Source organism: Nerophis lumbriciformis, linkage group LG36 (assembly GCF_033978685.3).
Source record: "Nerophis lumbriciformis linkage group LG36, RoL_Nlum_v2.1, whole genome shotgun sequence".
NCBI classification, from domain to species: Eukaryota; Metazoa; Chordata; class Actinopteri; order Syngnathiformes; family Syngnathidae; genus Nerophis; species Nerophis lumbriciformis.
In genome coordinates this window covers 22,580,888-22,606,475 of record NC_084583.2, presented here as the reverse complement: position 1 = coordinate 22,606,475, position 25,588 = coordinate 22,580,888, and the positions used below count along the sequence as shown (strand labels likewise).

The window sequence follows — 25,588 nt, the reverse complement described above, 5'->3', positions numbered from 1 at the left end:
ATGCGGACCAAGCTCTGACACTGATCATACAGGGAGCGGACCGCCAAAATCAGACAGCCCGATACCCCATACTCTCTGAGCACTCCCCACGGGACTCCCCGAGGGACACGGTCGAATACCTTCTCCAAGTCCACAAAGCACATGTAGACTGGTTGGGCAAACTCCCATGCACCCTCAAGGACCCTGCCGAGAGTACAGAGCTGGTCCACAGTTCCACGACCAAGATGGTTATATTAGGCTCTGCTGGCCTAATATTACTAAAAACAACATGCTTCGACGAAGCTAGTAAAGAGACACACACTCACCTCCACCTCCAACAGCGACTGGATTTTAATGAGGCACTGCACACTGAAGGTACACACACTGTCAATTCTCTTATATACTCTTTCATTTTAAACTTTTAGAGTGTTTGATTATCACATCACTCTAAATGTTTAGACTATACAGTTCACAACCCTAAAGAGGGATACTAGTGGGCCAGGCTAATATTTCCTTTTCTCTAAACTAAGTGGGGAAATGTGTAGAGTGTTCTGGGCTTCAGACATGATTTTATTTCAGAATTCCTTGAGAAAACGCCTGGTTAGGCTTTATGTATGTAGTGTGTGCCTTTCTTGTTTTACAGCTATTGTTATTATGCTGTTTGTTACTTATGTATGTTAAGTTGCAGCTATTTAAAATAGTTTTGTCAATTTGTTCTGGTCTGAAACAAATTGGCCCTTTAAAATATATCTTTGTCTTTGTGTGTTGTATGTAGAGCACATTGCTTAGCAGAGTTCAGTGATGCAAATGCATGTCAAGTTGATCAACAGATTGTATTATTCTCCAGTGCAATAACAGTACTAAAATGAAGGCTAAAAGGGCATTAAATGGGGCCTTAAAAAAATTAAAAAATATATATATAAGTAACTAAATAGTTACTTTTCACAGTAACGCATTACTTTTTGGTTTAAGTAACTGAGTTAGTAACTGAGTTACTTTTGAAATAAAGTAACTAGTAACTGTAACTAGTTACTGGTTTTCAGTAACTAACCCAACACTGCTTATAGTATATAAGAATATTCTATTACTGTTAAGCAAACTATGAATAATAAAACACGCCAAAATATGTGTCCTTTATCATAGCTACAAGTATGACGAAAAACCGCGTGAAAATCAGTGGTATTCAGTGAGGTAAAATGAATACCTGACAGTTCATCGCTCCTGCCAAATGAATTGCACTGAGTGGAGCGGATCACCACTCCAAGATGGCGGCCCCGCGTCTCGTCAGCGCCAGTAAGCAGTAGCGGTCGATGCTGCGTCTACTTATAAGATGTCTATGCTAATGACTATACAAGTAGGCGATACCGAACAATAAAACTGACAATTTTTTTGGTTTGCAAATTATTTTTGGTTGCAAATCCATTTTTGTTGGGTTGCCTAAAAAGACACATTTCTCTCCGTACCGTGTGGTAGCGTCTCGGCCGCTAGATGGCAGAATGTCTTAAACGTGGTGCTCCAATCCGCTACAACTGTGAGGAAGAAGAAGACAGGAAACAACCTTTGCTAAACGACGAGAAGCCAGTATCACGGTACGTAAAACCTCAATGTCACCAAACTAATACCTTACTTTGGCGCTCTTGCAACGGAGTTTGACGATTGCCCGACATAACACTCACCAAGAGCTACATAAGCCTACCTATTATGTCCTTTTTCTAAACGTTAGTTGGGAAAATGCCTCAAGGTCTCATGTTTGTACTCTGGCTAGGCCACCGATGCTAATGCTAATATTTAGCTAGCACGACTAACTTCTCTCCTGTTTCGCATTATTTAACATAATATTGGTTAAATATACATTAGTTGAGTGTGGATTTAAAAATAGGATGTTTTTGTTGATAGGAAGGCGAACTTCGTGTCGGGCAAATATAGGTTAAGATTGCAAAGCAAGAGTAGACAAAAGTATGATTGGTTACAATCATTGTTCAGAATTGTGTGAATTATATTTATAAAGGGCTTTTTTCTCTATAGACTCAAGGTGCTTTACATCTTTAAGCTGCATTTGAACTGGGTGGCACAGGGTGAAGGTGGGCAAAGTGTCTTGCTCAAGGACACAACAGCAGTGACTAGGCTGGTGGAAGCGGGAATCGAACCAGGAACCCTTAAGTTGTTGGCATAGCTCAGGGGTCGGCAACCCAAAATGTTGAAATAGCCTTATTGGACCAAAAATACAAAAACAAATCTGTCTGGAGCCGCAAAAAATTAAAAGCCATATTACATACAGATAGTGTGTCATGAGATATAAATTGAATTAATATGACTTAAAGGAAACTAAATTAGCTCAAATATAGCTACAAATGAGGCATAATTAAGCAATATATACATATAGCTAGCCTAAATAGCATGTTAGTATCGATTAGCTCGCAGTCATGCAGTGACCAAATATGTCTGATTAGTAGTGATGGGTCCGGCAACACCGATGCATCGGCACATGCGTCGAGCTCATAGAGCGAAACCCTGTGTCGGTGCGCGTACCGCTTTTAGAAAGTCACGTGACCGATCATGAGCTGTTTTGGTCACGTGACCGATACGCGAACTGTGTCGCACTGACGCTGACTCTGTGCCCTGTGAGCGGGTCTTTTCTACAGCCGGAGAAATAATAACTAAGAAGAGAAAGCGTCTAAAATTGAATACGTTGGAAAAACTGTTTTTTTTTAAATAAAAATGTGTAAAAAAAAAATAATAATAATAATAATTTCCAGGTCCACAAGCATCCTCATTCACAACACGTTCTCTTAGATTTCCATGATATGATACATGTTCACATTATTTATTGACTGTATCTAAAAAAGACAAAAAATATATTTTTATTTAAATGAAGTTATGAAATAATCCTAAATGAAATACAATGACTTGGTTTATCTTATTGTATATACTAGGTCAGTGGTTCTCAACCTTTTTTCAGCAATGTACCCCCTGTGATTTTTTTTAATTCAAGTACCGTATTTTCCGCACCATAAGGCGCCCTGGGTTATAAGCCGCGCCTTCAATGAACGGCATATTTCAAAACTTTGTCCACCTATAAGCCGCCCCGTGTTGTAAGCCGCATCTAACTGCGCTAAAGGAATGTCAAAAAAACAGTCAGGTCAGTCAAACTTTAATAATATATTAAAAACCAGCGTTCTAACAACTCTGTTCACTCCCAAAATGTACGCAAATGTGCAATCACAAACATACGTATATCAACATGGACAGAGCTGCATGAAAAAAGCCACCCGGCCTCTTCGCGTAAACTTAAACTTACCTTAACCACTCTCTCATCTTTTCTTCATCCATCCCTTCGAGTTAGCTTTTATGATGACGCCGGCTGGAAAGGTCTCTTTTGGCAAGGTCTTCCTTTTGAATATCACCATGGGTGGAAGTTTCTGGCCATTAGCATGGCAAGCTAGAACCACAGTGAAGGATGACTTCTCATTCCCTGTGGTGCGAATATTCACCGTACGTGCTCCCGTTGTATCCACAGTGCGGTTCACAGGAATATCAGTTGCTGTGAAATAGTAATCCGTGTGCGGATGGAGAGATTGCGTCTTTTCATGAACCGGATCCCTGACGCTTAGTAGGAGCCATTTTGTGGTCTTTACAGATGTAAACACACAAAGGAAATGAAACGTACGGTGATATCCGCGCGCTTTTTCTTCTTCTACGCGGGCGGGTGGTTGCTTACAGTAGAAGAAGAAGCGCTTCCTGTTCTATGGGGGCGGGTGCTTACCTTGGCGGTTGCTTGCGTAGAAGAAGAAGCGCTTCCTGTTCTACCGGGAAAAAAGATGGCGGCTGTTTACCGAAGTTGCAAGACCGAAACTTTATGAAAATGAATCTTAATATTTATCCATATATAAAGCGCACCGGGTTATAAGGCGCACTGTCAGCTTTTGAGAAAATTTGTGGTTTTTAGGTGCGCCTTATAGTGCGGTAAATACGGTACCCCCTAATCAGAGCAAAGCATTTTTGGTTGAAAAAAAAAATACAGCACTATGTCATCAGTTTCTGATTTATTAAATTGTATAACAGTGCAAAATATTGCTCATTTGTAGTGGTCTTTCTTGAACTATTTGGAAAAAAAGATATGCAAATAACTAAAAACTTGTTGAAAAATAAACAAGTGATTCAATTATAAATAAAGATTTCTACACATAGAAGTAATCATCAACTTAAAGTGCCCTCTTTGGGGATTGTATTAGAGATCCATCTGGATTCATCAACTTAATTCTAAACATTTCTTCACAAAAAAAAATCTTTAACATCAATATTTATGGAACATGTCCACAAAAAATCTAGCTGTCAACACTGAATATTGCATTGTTGCATTTCTTTTCACAGTTCTTTTTGACAGACATTTTAGTGACAAACCTGAGCTTGTGCTTCACTGACTTTATGAACTTACATTCATATTTTGTTGAAGTATTATTCAATAAATATATTTATAAAGGATTTTTGAATTGTTGCTATTTTTAGAATATTTTTTAAAAATCTCACGTACCCCTTGGCATACCTTCAAGTACCCCCGGGGTACGCTTACCCCCATTTGAGAACCACTGTACTAGGTCATAAAATCAGTGTCAGTTGAGTCGGTCCATAGGTTGCCTGTAGGGATTTTTAATGTCCAGCAGATGTCAGTATTTAGTGACACAGTATCGACACAGTATCAATACAGTTTTGCAATGTGTCGAAACGCTTCATGACGCCTCATCAACCCATCACTACTAAATAGCATGTTAGCATCGATTAGCTCGCAGTCATGCAGTGACCAAATATGTCTGATTAGCACTCCACACAAGTCAATAACATCAACAAAACTCCAAAACTCACCTTTGTGGATTCATGCACAACGTTAAAAGTTTGGTGGACAACATGAGACAGAAAAAGAAGTGGCATAAAACACGTCCTAGAAAGTCGCAGAAAGATATACATGTAAACAAACTAAGGTGAGTTCAAGGACTGCCAAAATTAGTAGGACAAAACGGCGCTCGCCAAATACTCGAATCAGTGAAGCATGTTTAATATAAACAGTGTGCTTTATAACAATTAGGGAGGTTTGTGTCATGTTTGTCCTACAGAAACCATATTAAAACTTTTTTTTTTTCCCCTCAACTTTTTCCATTTTACATACATTTTTGAAAAAGTTCCAGAGAGCCACTAGGGCGGCGCTAAAGAGCTCTAGAGCCGCGGGTTGCCGACCCCTGGCATAGCTACTCTACCAATAGACCCACCGCGCCCCTGGAATCCACTACAATACTATTGGGTTCTAATTTAGACTGTCTACTAGGGGTGTAACGGTACACAAAAATTTCGGTTCAGTATGTACCTCGGTTTAGAGGTCACGGTTCGGTTCATTTTCTGTACAGTAAGACAACAAAATATACATTTTTTTGTTATTTATTCACCAAATTTGTAAACAATGGCTTTATCCTTTTAACATTGGGAACACTATAATAATTCTGCCCACGTTAATCAACATTAAACTGCCTCAAGTGGTTGCTCAGATTAAATAAAATGACAAAACTTTTTAATGGGGGGGGGGGAGATTTTTGGGTTGGTGTACTAATTGTAAGTGTATCTTGTGTTTTTTTATGTTGATTTAATAAAAAAATTAAAAAAAACACGATACTGATAATAAAAAAACGATACCGATAATTTCCGATATTACATTTTAAAGCATTTATTGGCTGATAATATCGGCAGGCCGATATTATCGGACATCTCTAGTTCTTTGTCATATTTACTTTCACGTGTCCAATAAAGATTTGATTAATTTATGATGGCTCAGGTGTGATTCACTACAATAGGGCCCCACAGCACACTGGATACCAATTAATTGAAATACCACAACACTGGATATTGTTCAGATAAGTTATATTTAAAGGGGAACATTATCACCAGACCTATGTAAGCGTCAATATATACCTTGATGTTGCAGAAAAAAGACCATATATTTTTTTAACCAATTTCCGAACTCTAAATGGGTGAATTTTCGCGAATTAAACGCCTTTCTATTATTCGCTCTCGGAGCGTGACGTCACATCGGGAAGCAATCCGCCATTTTCTCAAACACCGAGTCATTTTCCGTTTTTTCGACTGTTTTCCGTACCTTGGAGACATCATGCCTCGTCGGTGTGTTGTCGGAGGGTGTAACAACACGAACAGGGACGGATTCAAGTTGCACCAGTGGCCCAAAGATGCGAAAGTGGCAAGAAATTGGACGTTTGTTCCGCACACTTTACCGACGAAAGCTATGCTACGACAGAGATGGCAAGAATGTGTGGATATCCTGCGACACTCAAAGCAGATGCATTTCCAACGATAAAGTCAAAGAAATCTGCCGCCAGACCCCCATTGAATCTGCCGGAGTGTGTGAGCAATTCAGGGACAAAGGACCTCGGTAGCACGGCAAGCAATGGCGGCAGTTTGTTCCCGCAGACGAGCGAGCTAAACCCCCTGGATGTCTTGGCTCACACCGTCCCTTATGCCACCGAAGATGATCAAGAGAAGAATATCGACCCTAGCTTCCCTGGCCTGCTGACATCAACTCCAAAACTGGACAGATCAGCTTTCAGGAAAACAGCGCGGATGAGGGTATGTCTACAGAATATGTTAATTGATGAAAACTGGGCTGTCTGCACTCTCAAAGTGCATGTTGTTGCCAAATGTATTTCATATGCTGTAAACCTAGTTCATAGTTGTTAGTTTCCTTTAATGCCAAACAAACACATACCAATCGTTGGTTAGAAGGCGATCGCCGAATTTGTCCTCGCTTTCTCCCGTGTCGCTGGCTGTCGTGTCGTTTTCGTCGGTTTCGCTTGCATACGGTTCAAACCGATATGGCTCAATAGCTTCAGTTTCTTCTTCAATTTGGTTTTCGCTACCTGCCTCCACACTACAACCATCCGTTTCAATACATGCGTAATCTGTTGAATCGCTTAAGCCGCTGAAATCCGAGTCTGAATCCGAGCTAATGTCGCTATAGCTTGCTGTTCTTTCCGCCATGTTTGTTTGTGTTGACATCACTATGTGACGTCACAGGAAAATGGACGGGTGTATATAATGATGGTTAAAATCAGGCACTTTGAATCTTTTTTTTAGGGATATTGCGTGATGGGTAAAATTTTGAAAAAAACGTCGAAAAATAAAATAAGCTACTGGGAACTGATTTTTAATGGTTTTAACCCTTCTGAAATTGTGATAATGTTCCCCTTTAAGAACTTGCACACAAAGCAACACTGGAGATGACTATGACGTGCGCATTTTCCGCGCATGCGTATTAGGTCGCGTTGCGCCGGCTGGCGGAAGGGGGAGGGGGTCTTAAACGACCAGTGTGTGTGTGTGGACAAGGATAAGGTTAGGTGGGATTTACCCTGGATAACCTTAATGTAAACGGGGCCTTAATGTCAACGTTTTGTGTTGCGTCTCTATGATTATAAAATGTCCAAAACAATGTCAACAACAATTTACAGTCACGTTAGCGTTTTTCCTTCTGTCTACATTACCTGTCTCATAATCATGTTTACTCCACGCATCAGCCTTTAAATTGTACCTTTACCATATCACCGACCCCTCTTTGTCACCTTTCAGGTCAACATGGGCCACCACTTTGGAGACTTGGCCAGGATCAGACATATAATCACGTACAGTCTGTCCCCCTTTGAGCAGAGGGCCTTCGCCAACTATTTCTCCAAAGGAATCCCTAATGTGTGGAGAAGGTTCACTGGGTCTTTTTTCAAAGTTGCCCCTCGTAAGTTAAAGTTGAACAGGTTTTAATACTTTTTGGCAGGCTAAGGATGTACATGGTTGTGTCATTGCAAATAATGACATTACGGGACTGGCTACGATTACATGGGATGCTGTTAATGGCTAGTGTTTGTTGGCATGGACAAAGCCTCGTTTTAGGGACTTTTAGCCAAAGCGATATGTGAAATCCATAGGACGTCGCAGCATGGAATTTATTAGATGCCAACTATCAAATATGGTCAGTATCAGGGGTGAAGAAAAAATAAACGTTAAACGGTCTACGGCACATTTAAAAATACTCATATAAAAAATATAAAGTGAAATAAAAGAGCATACAGGTGAAATGTAATGAGAAAATGTTGCAATTTTTACTCTAATAGCACAAAGCTGCCATGCAGGTTGTTTTTTTCTTTAAAGCTGTCATTGCTCAAATTGAATATTGAATCAAAGTCAAATTATTGACTTATTAAAGGCTCAAAATACTTCACAGCAAATATTCCACTTTGATATTTCTGGGTAAGTTTTCTATGACAAATAAGGGCAAAAAACAAACAAGAAAAAACATTTAAAGAATCATCAAAAATTACAATCAACGGATGGATCTGAAGTTATGGGTTAAAAGTAAAAAAAAATAATGTGTTACATATTTTCGCACTTTTATGAATGGAGCCCTTTTGAAACCTTGGGAATTATATCAGGATTTTTTTTAATTGAAAACTGTCTTTGATCAAAATATAATACATCAATATTATTCATTTTTGACCTATATAACATAAAAAAACTTTAAATCGACAGATCTAAAGTTGATCTATAGATTTAAGGGTTGACTGTGTGATATATATATATATATATATATATATATATATATATATATATATATGTATATGTGTGTGTGTGTATATATGTATATATACGTGTGTGTGTATGTATATATATATATATATATATAAGGGGTGTAACGGTACTCAAAAATTTCGGTTCGGTACGTACCTCGGTTTAGAGGTCACGGTTCGGGTCATTTTCGGTACAGTAAGAAAACAACAAAATATAATTTTTTTGGTTATTTATTTACCAAATTTCAATCAATCAATGTTTATTTATATAGCCCTAAATCACAAGTGTCTCAAAGGGCTGCACAAGCCACAACGACATCCTGGGTACAGAGCCCACATAAGGGCAAGGAAAAACTCACCCCAGTGGGACGTCGATGTGAATGACTATGAGAAACCTTGGAGAGGACCGCATATGTGGGTACCCCCCCCCCCCCCTCCTCTAGGAGACCGAATGCAATGGATGTCGAGTGGGTCTGACATAATATTGTGAGAGTCCAGTCCATAGTGGATCCAACATAATAGTAAGAGTCCAGTCCATAGTGGGGCCAGCAGGAAACCATCCCGAGCGGAGACGGGTCAGCAGCGCAGAGATGTTCCCAACCGATGCACAGGCGACCACACACACACACACACACAAGGGAGAGGGGAGCAGAGGAGAAAAGAAAAGAAACGGCAGATTAACTGGTCTAAAAGGGGGGTCTATTTAAAGGCTAGAGTATACAAATGAGTTTTAAGATGGGACTTAAATGCTTCTACTGAGGTAGCATCTCTAATTGTTACCGGGAGGGCATTCCATAGTACTGGAGCCCGAATAGAAAACGCTCTATAGCCCGCAGACTTTTTTTGGGCTCTGGGAATCACTAATAAGCCGGAGTCAATAAGCCGTAGTTTATAAATTTGTAAACAATGCCTTCATCCATTTAATATTGGGAACACTATAATAATTCTGCCCACGTTAATCAACATTAAACTGCCTCAAGTTGTTGCTCAGATTAAATAAAATGACACAACTTTTCTTCTATGTATAAAAAGTTCAACATTAAACAGCATTTGGGAAGCCTGTAGTTGATTTTTATTATGTAAATGTTATATTTTTATCAACATGTGATAGCAGGGACCCTGCCATTCAAAACTAGGCTGCTGCATTACTAATGATTAATGTAACTATAGCTGAAAAAATAGTACAATAGCAATAGGAGAGACTATTCATCCCTGAACGCCATGGAGTTCATGTAGGCTTAATGATGCACTTACATTGTATCGTATGCATGTTCGAAATGAAACTGAACTGAACAAATATCGAATCGAATCAGTGTTAAAACCAATTGTCAGACCCCTAATAATTGTCGATATAAAATACTTACCGTATTTTTCGGAGTATAAGTCGCTACGGAGTATAAGTCGCACCGGCCGAAAATGCATAATAAAGAAGGAAAAAAAACATATATAAGTCGCACTGGAGTATAAGTCGCATTTTTTGGGGAAATTTATTTAATAAAAGCCAACATCAAGAATAGACATTTGAAAGGCAATTTAAAATAAATAATGAATAGTAAACAACAGCCTGAATGAGTGTACGTTATATGAGGCATAAATAACCAACTGGTATGTTTACGTAACATATTATGGTAAGAGTCATTCAAATACCGTATTTTCCGCACCATAAGCCGCCCTGGGTTATAAGCCGCGCCTTCAATGAACGGCATATTTCAAAACTTTGTCCACCTATAAGCCGCCCCGTGTTGTAAGCCGCATCTAACTGCGCTAAAGGAATGGCAAAAAAACAGTCAAATAGGTCAGTCAAACTTTAATAATATATTAAAACCAGCGTGATGTGGGCGCGCACGGAGTCGTATATCAACATGGACAGAGCTGCGTGAAAAAAGCCACCCGGCCTCTTCGCGTAAACTTAAACTTACCTTAATCACTCGCTCATCTTTTCTTCATCCATCCCTTCGAGTTAGCTTTTATGATGACGCCGGCTGGAAAGGTCTCTTTTGGCAAGGTCTTCCTTTTGAATATCACCATGGGTGGAAGTTTCTGGCCATTAGCATGGCAAGCTAGAACCACAGTGAAGGATGACTTCTCATTCCCTGTGGTGCGAATATTCACCGTACGTGCTCCCGTTGTATCCACAGTGCGGTTCACAGGAATATCAGTTGCTGTGAAATAGTAGTCCGTGTGCGGATGGAGAGATTGCGTCTTTTCATGAACCGGATCCCGGTCGCTTAGTAGGAGCCATTTTGTGGTCTTTACAGATGTAAACACACAAAGGAAATGAAACGTACCGGTACGGTAATATCCGCGCGCTTTTTCTTCTTCTACGCGGGCGGGTGGTTGCTTACAGTAGAAGAAGAAGCGCTTCCTGTTCTATGGGGGCGGGTGCTTACCTTGGCGGTTGCTTGCGTAGAAGAAGAAGCGCTTCCTGTTCTACCGGGAAAAAAGATGGCGGCTGTTTACCGTAGTTGCGAGATCGAAACTTTATGAAAATGAATCGTAATATTAATCCATATATAAAGCGCACCGGGTTAAAAGCCGCACTGTCAGCTTTTGAGTAAATTTGTGGTTTTTAGGTGCGGCTAATAGTGCGGAAAATACGGTAACTATAACATATAGAACATGCTATACGTTTACCAAACAATCTGTCACTCCTAATCGCTAAATCCCATGAAATCTTATACGTCTAGTCTCTTACGTGAATGAGATAAATAATATTATTTGATATTTTACGGTAATAATTTCACACATAAGTCGCTCCTGAGTATAAGTCGCACCCCCGGCCGGCCAAACTATGAAAAAAAACTGCGACTTATAGTCCGAAAAATACGGTACATTGTGATACAGTTTGCAGTCCTATTGCCCAGCCCTAGTAAGGATTTAGTTTGGTTGAAAAATGCAGAACAAAGTTATATTAAAGGCCGTCATATGTTTACACGAGCACAATTTAACGTGTCTGAAGAGGAATCGGTAGAAGCCGATTTTATTTAATCCCATCAATTCTCCCCTTGTTGCAACAATTCCTGATAGTCTGTTCAAAATGTTTTATGTCACTTGTGCCTTTTTTATATCTTGCTTTTCCTTTTGCTTGTGTAGCTTTACATGTCATTCATGTAAATGTGTATATTTGTGTCAATATAGTGCTGTGACGCCTGCTGTTATTACTACACCTATGCAAATATGTAAACTAATGCACATTCTGCTATGTTTTATTTTTCCAGCCATGATACTCGCGTACATGACGTACACATGGGGCAACAGTGTTTTCGAGCAGCAAAAGAGGAAGAATCCTGCTGACTACGAGAACGATGAATAATCTCTGAAGCTTCCCGGGTTGTTAACGCTGTTTCACCAATAAAGATGAAAAAAGTATTTATGTGAAATCATTTCAGGCTTGATTTTTGTTACAGCTTTATCTCATGAGAAGCTCATAATTTTTCTAAATTGTGAGGAATAGTTAGGCTTTTACCTCAGGGAATTTGTTATACAAGAGCTTAAAATATGTATAAGGTATGTTTGGCAGTAGTACAGTACGAGTACATTGGTGTCTAAAATGCGGCTTGCATCTAATCTCAAAAATACTATTACAAAAAAAACTATAAAGCGGAAAAAAAGGGCAAACAAGTGTAATGTACTGAGTAAAAGGTGCAATGTTGACTAATAACAAAGCTGCCATGCAGGCTGTGTAATTGTTTTTAAGCTGTCGTTGCTCAAAAAATAAAACGTCAGTGTCAGTAATTGTTGACCTATAAAATGCTCAAATTACTTGACATCAAATAGTCCACTTTGAAATATTTTTGGTGAGATATTGCATAGTTTGTGTGTTTGCTATAAAAAAAAACAATTTCAATTAAAGCTGCAAGCAGCGATGGACGGGACCGACTTTGAGGGCTCATAAAATCCAAACCGGAGCAGTAATTAAAACTCTTTCATCAACTTTTAATCAGAAGGGTTCAATCTCTCCTGTGCTAATTTGAAGCCGACACGACAAACGCGCTCAGAGGACATAATGTTTGAAAAAAGGTGACTGTTTTTACACAACTTTTGTTTTGAAGGGGGAATTGCAAACTTTCTGTTGATTTTTGCTGGGAGTTGTCAGTGTATGAAATATAGGTCTAAGTGAGACCTACATAGAGGTTTTTGTTTCATGTCTCTAAGACATACCTACTGGGAGTTACAGGCAGTTTTGTCTGTTTTCTTCCTAGGGGGCGCTAGAGCGCAATCTTGAGTTTTGGGGTTTGTTTTTTTGATTAGATCGCAATTTTCGCCAGTCCTGATGTGTGTCCAATTGTTTTGAAGCATGTTAAGGGTGTCAAATTACAGCTCAAAAAGGCGGCGGTATAATAATAAAACGCTAGAAATTCAATAGGGTCCTCTGTCCCTAAGGGACTCGGTCCCTAATGACAAAAGGGTCATACAAAAAAAATTATAATCGACAGATCTAAAGTTGATCCATAGGTTTGCATGTTGAAAGTAAAAAAGAAAAATATTGATGACTTAACATTTTTATGATGAATGGTTTGATATTCTAGATCAGTGGTTCTTAACCTTGTTGGAGGTACCGAACCCTTCTTTAGTGAAAAATAAAATGTTTTTTTTTTTTTTTCAAATCCAAGACAGTTATATGTTTTTGGTAACACTTTAGTATGGGGAACATATTCTAAAAAACAAAGACTTAATTTAGAGTTCTTTGGTTAGGGTTAGGGTTGGGGCCAGGGTTAGAGGGTTAGGGTTATGATAAGGCCATGCCGAATAAGGCATTAATAAGTACTTAATATTGACTAGTTAAGAGCCAATATGTTACTAATTTGCATGTTAATAGGCAACTAATTAATGGTGAATATGTTCCCCATACTAAAGTGTTACCATGTTTTATTACTGGTGCACAAAATGAAGCGTGCATGAACATCACCTTGTTCAAAGAACAAAACCAACACAGTGCATAAACTCACAACAAATGACACACCTGCAAATCAGTCTGACTTCTCCTGTTGCCGTATCCGTAATACGCCGATAGAGAGAAGTTTTTATTTACACGATGAGTCGGGTGTGTCTTGACCTCCGCCGAACCCCTGAGCCTGACTCGCCGAATCCCTAGGGTTCCATCGAACCCAGGTTAAGAACCACTGTTCTAGATATTTAGTGGGATATTTTTTTTAATGAATCAACATCAATGTTATATATTATTGACCTATTTAAGGCTCCAAAAACTTCACATGCAATATTCTACTTCGTAATATTTATCGGGGAAAATGTTGCATATGATGGATGGATATTGTGTTTTCTTTAACTAAAGGGTATAAACGAAAGCCTGTTTAACTTTATCTTGAAAGATAGACCTGAAGTTGGATCTAAAGCAGGGGTGTCAAACGTTAGGCCCGCAAACAGGTTTAATCCGGCCCGCGGGATGAGTTTGCCAAGTATAAAAATGAGCCGAAAATTTTTGAATGAAAGAAACAGCTGTTCTAAATGTGTCCACTAGATGTCGCAATAGCATCCATCCATCCATCCATCTTCTTCCGCTTATCCGAGGTCGGGTCGCGGGGGCAGCAGCCTAAGCAGGGAAGCCCAGACTTCCCTCTCCCCAGCCACTTCGTCCAGCTCCTCCCGGGGGATCCCGAGGCGTTCCCAGGCCAGCCGGGAGACATAGTCTTCCCAACGTGTCCTGGGTCTTCCTCGTGGCCTCCTACCGGTCGTACATGCCCTAAACACCTCCTTAGGGAGGCGTTCGGGTGGCATCCTGACCAGATGCCCGAACCACCTCATCTGGCTCCTCTCGATGTGGAGGAGCAGCGGCTTTACTTTGAGCTCCTCCAGGATGACAGAGCTTCTCACCCTATCTCTAAGGGAGAGCCCCGCCACCCGGCGGAGGAAACTCATTTGGGCCGCTTGTACCCGTGATCTTGTCCTTTCGGTCATAACCCAAAGCTCATGACCATAGGTGAGGGTGGGAACGTAGATCGACCGGTAAATTGAGAGCTTTGCCTTCCGGCTCAGCTCCTTCTTCACCACAACGGATCGATACAGCGTCCGCATTACTGAAGACGAAAAATGGGCTGCATGGTCGAGTCGCCAGAAGAAAGGCATTTCTGCGCAAATGTCACAAAGCATCCCGCTTACATTACGCCAAACAGCACAGAGACAAACCTCAAAACTTCTGGAACAAAGTAATTTGGAGGGATGTGACCAAAATTGAACTTTTTGGCCACTCGACCATGCAGCCCATTTTTCTTCAAGTGCCTCCTTATTGTGCATCTTGAAACAGCCACACCACAATTTTTCAGAGAGTCCTGTATTTCAGCTGAAGTTATTTGTGGATTTTCCTTTGCATCTCAAACAATTTTCCTGGCAGTTGTGGCTGAAATCTTTGCTGGTCTACCTGAATCCCTCATTTTCCACTTCTTAATCAGCGTTTGAACTTCCACTTCCAAAGACATGCACCTGGGGATAAGTTGATTGGCAACACTAAATTGGCCCTAGTGTGTGGATGTGAGTGTGAATGTTGTCTGTCTATCTGTGTTGGCCCTGCGATGAGGTGGCGACTTGTCCAGGGTGTACCCCGCCTTCCGCCCGATTGTAGCTGAGATAGGCTCCAGCGCCCCCCGCGACCCCAAAAGGGAATAAGCGGTAGAAAATGGATGGATGGATGGATGATCCTAATTCAGACTCCCAAATTAGAGCTTCCGTTTTCTTATTGATTTTATAATGTATATTTGTATAATGTGTGTGTTCTGAAATAGTGACAGAGAATAGAACAAGGATGGACAATTCGACCCTTAACTCAACAATGAGTAGATGAGTGTTATGTGTGTGTATATGTGTAAATAAATGAACACTGAAATTCAAGTATTTATTTTATTTATATATATATTTATATATATATATATATATATAGCTAGAATTCACTTAAAGTATTTCTTATATATATATCTCTTAACCACGCCCCCAACCACGCCCCCCATCCCCCACCCCCCACCTCCTGAAATCTGAGGTCTCAAGGTTGGCAAGTATGTAAATACTATCATCATAATACAGTCATCACACAAGATAATCACATTGAATTATTTACATTACTTACAATTATTTAGAATCGCGTTGAATCGAAAAAAATCTATTTTGAATCGAATCTTGACCCCAAGAATCGATATTGAATCGAATCGTGGGACACCCAAAGATTCGCAGCCCTAATGGATGGCTTATTGTCAGCGAGTCAGGTGCAAATTCTACAGAGTTCGGCACTGAGGATTTTTTTCCACCATCCATACCTGGTATTGGTTTTGAAAATGACAAATGGCCCCCGAATGCTTTTGATTTTTCAGTCCGCGGCCCTCAGTGGAAAAAGTTTGGACACCCCCCCCTGCGTTAAAATACTGCATTTTATCGCCGTCTGGCCACAGCAACATGGCGGAAACTCATGCAACGCCCTCACCAGCCACTGGGCGGCGCAACGTCATGCTGCGATCTCTCACGCTATTGGTCGACGACACGGATAGAAAATTCCTGAAGGCTGTAGCTCATCAGCCGGTGTACCGCATGCTGCTGCCCAGCTTCATGGAACAAGAACACGGGTGGATCAACGGTCGCTGAGTGAAAGCCTTCTCCACACGGTTGCTGAGTCTTCGTTTCCCCCCAAAACGCCCAAACCCGCGCCGCTGTACTCCTCGTATCCACCGCACTCTTATTAGCTAGTAAAGATGTCAGTTGTCGGCTTCGACGTGGGATATTTGAACTGCTATGTAGCAGTAGCCCGAGCCGGTGGGATCGAAACCGTCGCCAACGAATACAGCGACCGGTGCACACCGTAAGTATGAGCAACAAACCCCCCCGCCCCCGGTTTATCGGGACGTGTATCCCCGCCTAACGAGCTGGGATCATCCCGTCTGGCGTTGAAGCTACAATGCTAACGTTAGCATGCTAACGGATTTCACAACAGGAAACATAGCGATGCTAATGCTAGCTGACATCGTGACGCTCGCCAGTTTTAGAAGGAAGACGCCGCTTTTTGGCTTCGTCGCGGGGACTTTTATCCTCGGATATTCACAGCGCGGTGATGTTACGCGATGTAATATTTGCGAATGTGTAGGTTAACTGTTTTTATATTGTGCGTGCCCGCGGGTAGGGAAAAGCGCGTGATGGGAGGAGGCCGCCGTGCACTGGCTGTCAAACCCTCCATCAGTTCATTGTAGGGCTGCAACTTACGATTCATTTGACAATCGACTAATCTGTCGATTACTTCGATTAATCGATAAATAATCGGATACAAGAGACAAACTACATTTCTAATTCTATCCTTTCCAGTATTTTATTGAAAAAACCCAGCATACTGGCACCATGCTCTGGACATTGGGGATGCAATGCAGCATACCGTATTTCCTTGAATTGCCGCCGGGTACATAGTATGCGCATGGCTAGAATTACCGCCAGGTCAAACACGTTTCGCAAAATAATTAGCGCATGCTTAGCATTACCGCCGGCTCAGGATTAACGCCGGGTCAAACTCGTTTTGCAAAATATTATTTTTATTAGCGCATGTCTGGAATTTCCGCCGGGTCAAACTCGTTTCGCAAAATAATTAGCATGCCGTATGCCTAGAATTTCCGCCGGGTCAAACTCGTCACGTCACGAGTAGGGCTGCAACTAACGATTAATCTGTCGATTATTACTTTGATTAATCGATTAATAATCGGATAAGAGACAAACTAGATTTCTATCCTTTCCAGTATTTTATTGAAAAAAAAACCAGCATACTGGCACCATGCTCTGGACATTGGGGATGCAATGCAGCATACCGTATTTCTTTGAATTGCCGCCGGGTACATAGTATGCGCATGCCTAGAATTACTGCCGGGTCAAACACGTTTTGCATAATAATTAGCGCATGCTTAGCATTACCGCCGGCTCAGGATTAACGCCGGGTCAAACTCGTTTCGCAAAATATTATTTTTATTAGCGGATGTCTAGAATTTCCGCCGGGTCAAACTCGTTTAGCAAAATAATTAGCATGCCGTATGCCTAGAATTTCCGCCGGGTCAAACTCGTCACGTCACGAGTAGGGCTGCAACTAACGATTAATTTGATAATCGATTAATCTGTCGATTATTACTTCGATTAATCTATTAATAATCGGATAAAAGAGACAAACTACATTTCTATTTCTATCCTTTCCAGTATTTTATTGAAAAAACCCAGCATACTGGCACCATGCTCTGGACATTGGGGATGCAATGCAGCATACCGTATTTCCTTGAATTGCCGCCGGGTACATAGTATGCGCATGCCTAGAATTACCGCCGGTGTTGTACCGAAATCTGTTATCCATCGGAATTTGTAACTCCAGGGGGCGATGTTCCCATACCTGCCAACTACTCCGGTTTTCCCGTAATTAGTACGGTTTTCATCAACCTATTCCGGGTTACGGTTGCAGTGATAAAAAATACGGTTTTTCATTAATTAAAAAAAAATTTTTTTTTTAAATGCGCGAGGCTATTTATATCACCGCTGCCAAGCACGAGGCACCTGTTGCCCATTGTTTCCAAACGAGCGAACGATCATGGAATCAGCCAGAGAAAAATCGCAAACGAGTCTTAAACCGAAAAGAAAACTGCAGTCATTCCGTGAAGAATATTCAAAAGCCTATCCGGGAATAATTATCCGTTCCAAAAAGGGTGAAAACTACGCGGATTGCACCTTGTGCAGACAAGATTTTTCGATCGGACACGGAGGAATTAGCGATGTAAAAGACCACGTTGGGACAAAAAAACACAAGTCTAATGCCGTTGCTAGCGATACAAGTGGAAAACTTTCAACGTTTTTCGGATTTTAGCCACAAAAAGGTAATGACACCAATGTTATCTATTGGAATTGTTTAGTACTGTTATACTGTTAAAAGTGTTTATACTATTTATGCTTTCAAGTCCAAGTTGAAGAAATCTTGTTAAATGTTGACAGCATAACTACCAAAATACAGAAGTATGTCCTTAATATTTTTGCAGTGCTATTTCTGTTGAAAAGTTAAAATTATTACATTAGAGATGTGATGTGCCACTTTTCAAGTGTCTGATGGCTTAAATTCATTTTCATTCATTTTTCATATTTTGAATTCTTTTGAAAGGCTTACAAAAAAACTACATTTGAATTGTAATTCCATGCTATTGACAGGACTATTAATTTTAATGAAGTTAGCTTACCATGTTTACAGTATGATAATTGTGATAGAAATGTGAATTTTAGGCACAGAATATTTTATACAATTGAACAAGGCAGTAGATTATACAAGCTTGGACAGAAAGTTAATAATGACACCAATTTTTTTTTTATGGAATTGTTTAGTACTGTTTTACCATTTGTTTACTGTAAAAAGTGTTTATACTGTTTATACTTTCAATGAACAAATTGAAGTCTTGTGAAAGGTTGACAGGATAACTGGCATTAACTGTCAAAATAATTTCAAACTATTGAAGTTAGCTTACAGAATAAACATGTCAATCAACCCATATGATTTTTGCTGTAATATTTTTGTTTTGAAAAGTCACTGTGACTGATAGAAAAGTGATGGTTTTAGCAACATTTTAACCTGTCTGAATGCAATCAATCATTTTGCGCCCTGGACCCTGGCTACTAGGTTTTTCTGATTTCAAAAGTTGGCAGGTATGAAGCTGCTGCACGCACAATTTGTTGTGTTTTTAACCTTCTTAATCCTGAACGTACATTGAAAATACACGCAACCCCAACTCAAAATGCCGGACATTTGAGGCATTTAAGAAACACTGCCCGACAGCCCCACAAAAGAGGACATGTCCGGTGAAAAGAGGACGTATGGTCAGGACCTAGCCCGTTAGCTGCTAGCATGCTAGCAGCGATCGGGTTCACGTCCGGTGGAACCAATCGCTGCTAGTCCTCTTTTGCTAGCAGCTAACGGGCTAGGATAGGCTGACCATACGTCCTCTTTTCACCGGACATGTCCTCTTTTGCGAAGCTGTCAGGGCGGAGTTTCATAAATGCCTCAAATGTCCGGCATTTTGAGTATTGTTTACACAACGTGCAGTACGCTACTTAATATGTTCGTGAGGAAACTTGTTCGGTACACTTCCGCACCGAAACGGTTCGATACAAATACACGTACCGTTACACCCCTGTTATTTTGATTATTGTTTCTCAGCTGTTTGTAAATGTTGCAGTTTATAAATAAAGGTAGACAATTTTTTTTTAGCCTCTGCGCATAGCATAGATCCAACGAATCGATGACTAAATTAATCGCCAACTATTTTTATAATCGATTTTAATCGATTTAATCGGTTAGTTGTTGCAGCCCTAGTTCATTGTTCATCTTTTTACCTCTTCGAAATCCCCATCATTGGAAAAAAAAATTACGATACTTTTAAACCGATGCATCACTTTTGGATACAACCACTAACTGCTTGTGACTGATTGCATAATCCAACAACTGAAATGTCTTTTCTTTTTTCTTTTTTTTTCATATATAGAGCATGTGTTTCTTTTGGGCCACGGAATAGATCCATTGGTGCTGCTGCAAAAAGCCAGGTATGATTTTTATTTGTTTTATTGATTAATCTTCTTGATGTATTTGGAAATGAGTGTGCTGTTTGTAGTAGTGATGTCAAATAGATCACAAAGCCATTTGCAGTGTCAAAAAGTACGGTGGCTAGTAAGGGGCGGGGGAACGCACAACAACGTCCACTCCAAAACACATAAATGATCGTAATCTTAAAGCACAAAAGCAACATAAATCACATAAACCCTGCAAGATTTAAAAAAAAATAAAAATCAATCAATCAATGTTTATTTATATAGCCCTAAATGACAAGTGTCTCAAAGGGCTGCACAAGCCACAACGACATCCTCGGTACAGAGCCCACATAACGGCAAGGAAAAACTCACCCCAGTGGGATGTCGATGTGAATGACTATGAGAAACCTTGGAGAGGACCGCATATGTGGGTAACCCCCCCCCTCTCTAGGGGAGACCGAAAGCAATGGATGTCGAGTGGATCTGACATAATATTGTGAAAGTCCAGTCCATGGTGGATCCAACAGAATAGTGAGAGTCCAGTCCATAGTGGGGCCAGCAGAAAACCATCTCGAGCTGAGACGGGTCAGCAGCGCAGAGATGTCCCTAACCGATGCACAGGCGAGCGGTCCACCCCGGGTCCCGACTCTGGACAGCCAGCACTTCATCCATGGTCACCGGACCTGTGTGTATCCCCCTCCACAAGGGAGGGAGGGCAGAGGAGAAAACAAAAGAAACGGCAGATCAACTGGTCTAAAAGGGGGGGTCTATTTAAAGGCTAGAGTATACAAATGAGTTTTAAGATTGGACTTAAATGCTTCTACTGAGGTAGCATCTCTAACTGTTACCGGGAGGGCATTCCATAGTACTGGAGCCCGAATAGAAAACGCTCTATAGCCCGAAGACTTTTTTTGGGCTCTGGGAATCACCAATAAGCTGGAGTTCTTTGAACGCAGATTTCTTGCCGGGACATATGGTACAATGCAATCAGCAAGATAGGATGGAGCTAGACCGTATAGTATTTTATACGTAAGTAGTAAAACCTTAAAGTCACATCTTAAGTGCACAGGAAGCCAGTGCAAGTGAGCCAGTATATGTATATAGTTATATATGTATATAGTTATATAAAGGTATATACAGTATAGGCGTAATATGATCAAACTTTCTTGTTCTTGTCAAAAGTCTAGCAGCCGCATTTTGTACCAACTGTAATCTTTTAATGCTAGACATAGGGAGACCCGAAAATAATACGTTACAGTAATCGAAAAATACTGCAAGTCCATCCATCCGTTTTCTATCAATCAAGCAATCAATGTTTACTTCCATCCGTCCATCCATTTTCTACCGCTTGTCCCTTTTGGGGTGGCGGGGGGTGCTGGAGCCTATCTCAGCTGCATTCGGGCGGAAAGCGGGGTGCACCCAGGACAAGTCGCCACCTCATCGCAGGGCCAACACGGACAACATTCACATTCTGGGGCCAATATAGTGTTGCCAATCAACCTGTCCCCAGGTGCATGTTTTTAGCGGTTGTAGGAAGCCGGAGTACCTGGAGGGAACCCACGCAGTCACGGGGAGAACATGCAAACTCCACACAGAAAGATTGAACTCAGGGCTACTCAGGACCTTCGTATTGTGAGGCACATGCACTAACCCCTGGTCCACCGTGCTGCCTTCAATGTTGACTTATATAGCCCTAAATCACGAGTGTCTCAAAGGGCTGCACAAGCCACAACGACATCCTCGGCTCAGATCCCACATCAGGGCAAGAAAAATGGGATAACAATGAGAAACCTTGGAGGGGACCGCAGATGTGGGGACACACAATATCCACTTCTTTTGCAAAATTACTAACACATATGTTCACTTCCTGTTTTCAATTTCTAACACTGTTTACATCAATGATTTGACATAGCAAAAACAGATTTAGCCAGGCAAAAGTTGGCAAAATTAAAATGTAATTGTTTGTATTTTTTTATGAACCAATTTGTATAGCCAGATATATTAAAATGTTCCTGTTTACTCTGCCAAAGTTCTTTGGTCTTCCAGCTTAAGGTCTTAAAGGAGGGTTATCAATTATGGCACGCCCTCTAGTACAGTGGTTCTCAAACTTTTTTCACCAAGTACCACCATAATTACCAACGTTAAAGTATAGTTGCGTAATAGGCCTAAGTATTCATTAAAACAAGGCAGGTGTTTTATTTGACAAGTATATTTAATATTTGGCCAATTAAACGTTACACACCATACACAAACATCAACAGTGGTACTCTATATACTGTATATATTTTACATACTTCTTTGGCATACCACTAAATAGAGCCCGCCTACCACAGTTTGAGAATCACTGCTCTGGTAACATTGGTACCTTAAGCTCTGTGAACTTGCAGCATTTGTCTCATGCAGTTGTTTGTGGATGTTTTTGGTAGTTGCAGCATTTTCCCATTGCATGCGTTTAATGGTGATCCTACGTTTTTGTTTTGGATCATTTCTGTGATTTGGAACGTTTGGACATTGCCTCCCCCTTTTCCCCTTGTCAGGCACTGTAGAAAAAGTGCTACCTGCGTTTATATTTGTAACAATCTTTGTGGCTGAACAGGTGGTCACAAACTGTAAGAACACGGTGCAGGGCTTCAAGAGGTTTCATGGCCGGGCCTTTTCGGATCCATTTGTGCAACGCCTCCAATCCAGTCTGGTGTACGATGTTGCACAAATGCCTACAGGAACGTCTGGAATCAAGGTGAGCGTACAGCGAGACGTGTCGAGTTGTACATTTGTTCTACCTGATCACTGGAAGAAGTGCCACTTGCACAATAACCCTTTTAGATAATGATTTGCTTCTCCGTGTAGTGAGATAAGGTGAGATAGTTAAAACTTTACAACTCCTTACACTACTACCTGTGTCTTTTTCTAACCATTGGTTGTAAATGTATAGCTCAATTAAGGGCATTTTCAAAAAAATATATTTATGGTTTAACAGTGTTTCCCACAGGACAGGCATCTATTTGTGGTGGTGTGGTCGGGGGGCGGGGGGTGGCGGCGGCGGCGGCAGCGCCGATGACCAAGAAGAACGCGGAGTTGGAATATAATTATTAACATTTTATGTACATATTTATATACAGATTTGAACAATTAGTGATTCACTGAAATATATTTATTAATTGTGGTTCTTACAAAAAATATATCTTATAAAATATAAAAGCTAAAATGTCTCTTAAAGCTCTGCCCCTTTAATTAGTGAATACTAAATAATTTAACTTTAGCCTACTACTACAACCATATTATTTACCAGCAACATGAAGTGAAACAGAGGCAGAGGTGTCCTGCCACAGTCAGTCAACCTCCTCCTCCTGCTGCTGCTGAACAGGTCGCACCTGTGGTCCGGACTGTAGGCCTACCTCCTCTCCAAGTCGAGCCCTTTTCGGCCATTGAAAATATTTTTCTATACTCATCTGTGTGAAGGAGTGAACATCCAACATTAGAATTTATTACTAACGCGCAGAAGCGCTCTATGTACAGTGCCGTCAAACCTTAAGCGGCAGCAGCTCAACACATGCAGGGTTCAACGTTAAGGTTTTTTTCTACTTGCCCGACTTCTCAAATCTACTTGCCCCAATATTTTTACTTGTCCTCCCTAGGTTTTTTTCTGGCTGTGTAGTGCTCATGGCTTATATCTTACTAAAATTCTTCCCGTTGACTATTTACAACACTACACAGTAATTATTATTATTATTATTATTATCTATAATTACATTTAAATGGCATTGCATTGATGTAAAATTAAATGCTATTTCACATTATTTGACCAGTAGCAGTTACACCCATCTGAACAGGTCAGCCACCTGTTTAAAGCCCGATCACAGTTGAAATCTTGAAATGAAGGGCCTTTAATGGCCAAAACATTAACCTGGACAACATTTTAACAGCTGGTTGGCTCAGATTTTATTCTTTTCATTGCATTCACATGCTGCAGTGGACAGTGGACAATTTAGCTTCAGTCCATGTGTGTTTATTGACAACAGGGCTATAACCTGGACACGTTCGCTCGTCGGTGAAACGCTCGGTGAAATCGCGGATTAACGTTAAATATATGACGAGCCGCGAGCGATGCAGCTATAACCTATCTACCTATAACACCTGTAAAAATGAAGCAATGCTACCACGCTAGCAAGCGTTAGCTAGCCGGCTATGAGCCACCAAGCTGCTAACTATCGCCAAAAGGCACCATTTAAGTTTGTTTCCCCATGGCATCCTGGATCAAGGCTTTCAGCAGCTTTTGGACGTTTGAGGTAGAAACGTAGGAAGCGCCATCATTATGAAAAGTAGCCGGCGAGTATTTTGATCCCGTCCGTCCGTCTGTCCCTCTTCTTCTTCTTCTTCTTCTGGCCCACCAGGTGAATTAAGTGCTATTGGCGGAGTTACAATGCATAGTAGGCTACCGCCACCTACTGCACCGGAGGTGTAACTACAAGCAACATTCACAGACAGTTCCATTGCTTTTATGAGCGGTCGAGCGAGTCAAAAGCCGAAAAATCCATTTGTGGCGGACGTAATTCTTTCGTGGCGGGCCGCCACAAATAAATGAATGTGTGGGAAACATTGGTTTAATATTATCACAATAATTCTGTGACGTGACAAGGTTATTATATACTGATTAATGGCTTCGGTCAACTAAGAGATACAGTACAATGAAAACTTTTAAAGTTCCAATACAACCCTTCCAGAGTGATGATTGATCTCTGATTTGTTTAGATTTAGAATTTTTCCCTCACATGAAAAATATGAAGTTTTAAATCTGTTTCAGGATCAAATGGTCACCAATTATGTAAATCACAAGTTTGGACCCCAGTTTGATCGGTTTGCTAGTATTTTTAGAATGTCAATGCAAGGATCTGCCAATGTGTTTACCGTGGTCCAAGTTCCTCGACACAACAGGACAACTCTCATGCTTTTGCTGCAAAAATGTTTGTCTCCAAAGTTTTGAACTGAACTAATGCATACCTGCCAACTACTCCAGTTTTCCCGTAATTAGTACGGTTTTCATCAACCTATTCCGGGTTACGGTTGCAGTGATAAAAAATATGGTTTTTCATTAATTAAAAAAAAGTTTTATTCGCGAAATCGCGTAACAACAATCGACACTGCTTCCCGTAACTTCCTATCGAGCCATTCCGAATGCCATGCGCGAGGCTATTTATAGCACCGCTGCCAAGCACGAGGCACCAGTTGCCATTGTTTCCAAACGAGCGAACGATCATGGAATCAGCCGGAGAAAAATCGCAAACGAGTCTTAAACCGAAAAGAAAACTGCAGTCATTCCGTGAAGAATATTCAAAAGCCTATCCGGGAATAATTATCCGTTCCAAAAAGGGTGGAAACTACGCGAATTGCACCTTGTGCAGACAAGATTTTTCGATCGGACACGGAGGAATTAGCGATGTAAAAGACCACGTTGGGACAAAAAAACACAAGTCTAATGC

The 25,588-nt window shown here is 40.8% G+C and overlaps 2 protein-coding genes across 2 annotated transcripts in view; both read left to right on the top strand.

Annotated features, from left to right (window-relative positions):
• Positions 1-1,423: 1,423 nt before the first annotated feature.
• On the top strand, positions 1,424-11,971 carry uqcrq (ubiquinol-cytochrome c reductase, complex III subunit VII). Its single transcript, XM_061930308.2, has 3 exons — positions 1,424-1,568; positions 7,600-7,759; positions 11,807-11,971. Exons 2-3 carry the CDS (start codon positions 7,606-7,608, stop codon positions 11,899-11,901), a joined length of 249 nt encoding a protein of 82 aa, XP_061786292.1. The 5' UTR covers positions 1,424-1,568; positions 7,600-7,605; the 3' UTR covers positions 11,902-11,971.
• A 4,100-nt stretch (positions 11,972-16,071) lies between these two features.
• Positions 16,072-25,588, top strand: part of hspa4b (heat shock protein 4b) — a 44,626-nt gene continuing 35,109 nt past the window's right edge. The window contains exons 1-3 of the mRNA XM_061930664.2: positions 16,072-16,386; positions 20,069-20,126; positions 22,708-22,848. Of these exons, the coding sequence (XP_061786648.1) occupies positions 16,280-16,386; positions 20,069-20,126; positions 22,708-22,848 (306 nt within the window). The 5' untranslated portion in view covers positions 16,072-16,279. The remainder of the gene's footprint in view (positions 16,387-20,068; positions 20,127-22,707; positions 22,849-25,588) is intronic.

Bases quoted from the DNA above. Each gene is read 5' to 3' on its own strand.
- uqcrq (XM_061930308.2), top strand. From the start codon at position 7,606: ATGGGCCACCACTTTGGAGACTTGGCCAGGATCAGACATATAATCACG. The intron at 7,760-11,806 runs GTAAGTTAAAGT...TTATTTTTCCAG, and splicing joins TTTTTTCAAAGTTGCCCCTC to CCATGATACTCGCGTACATG.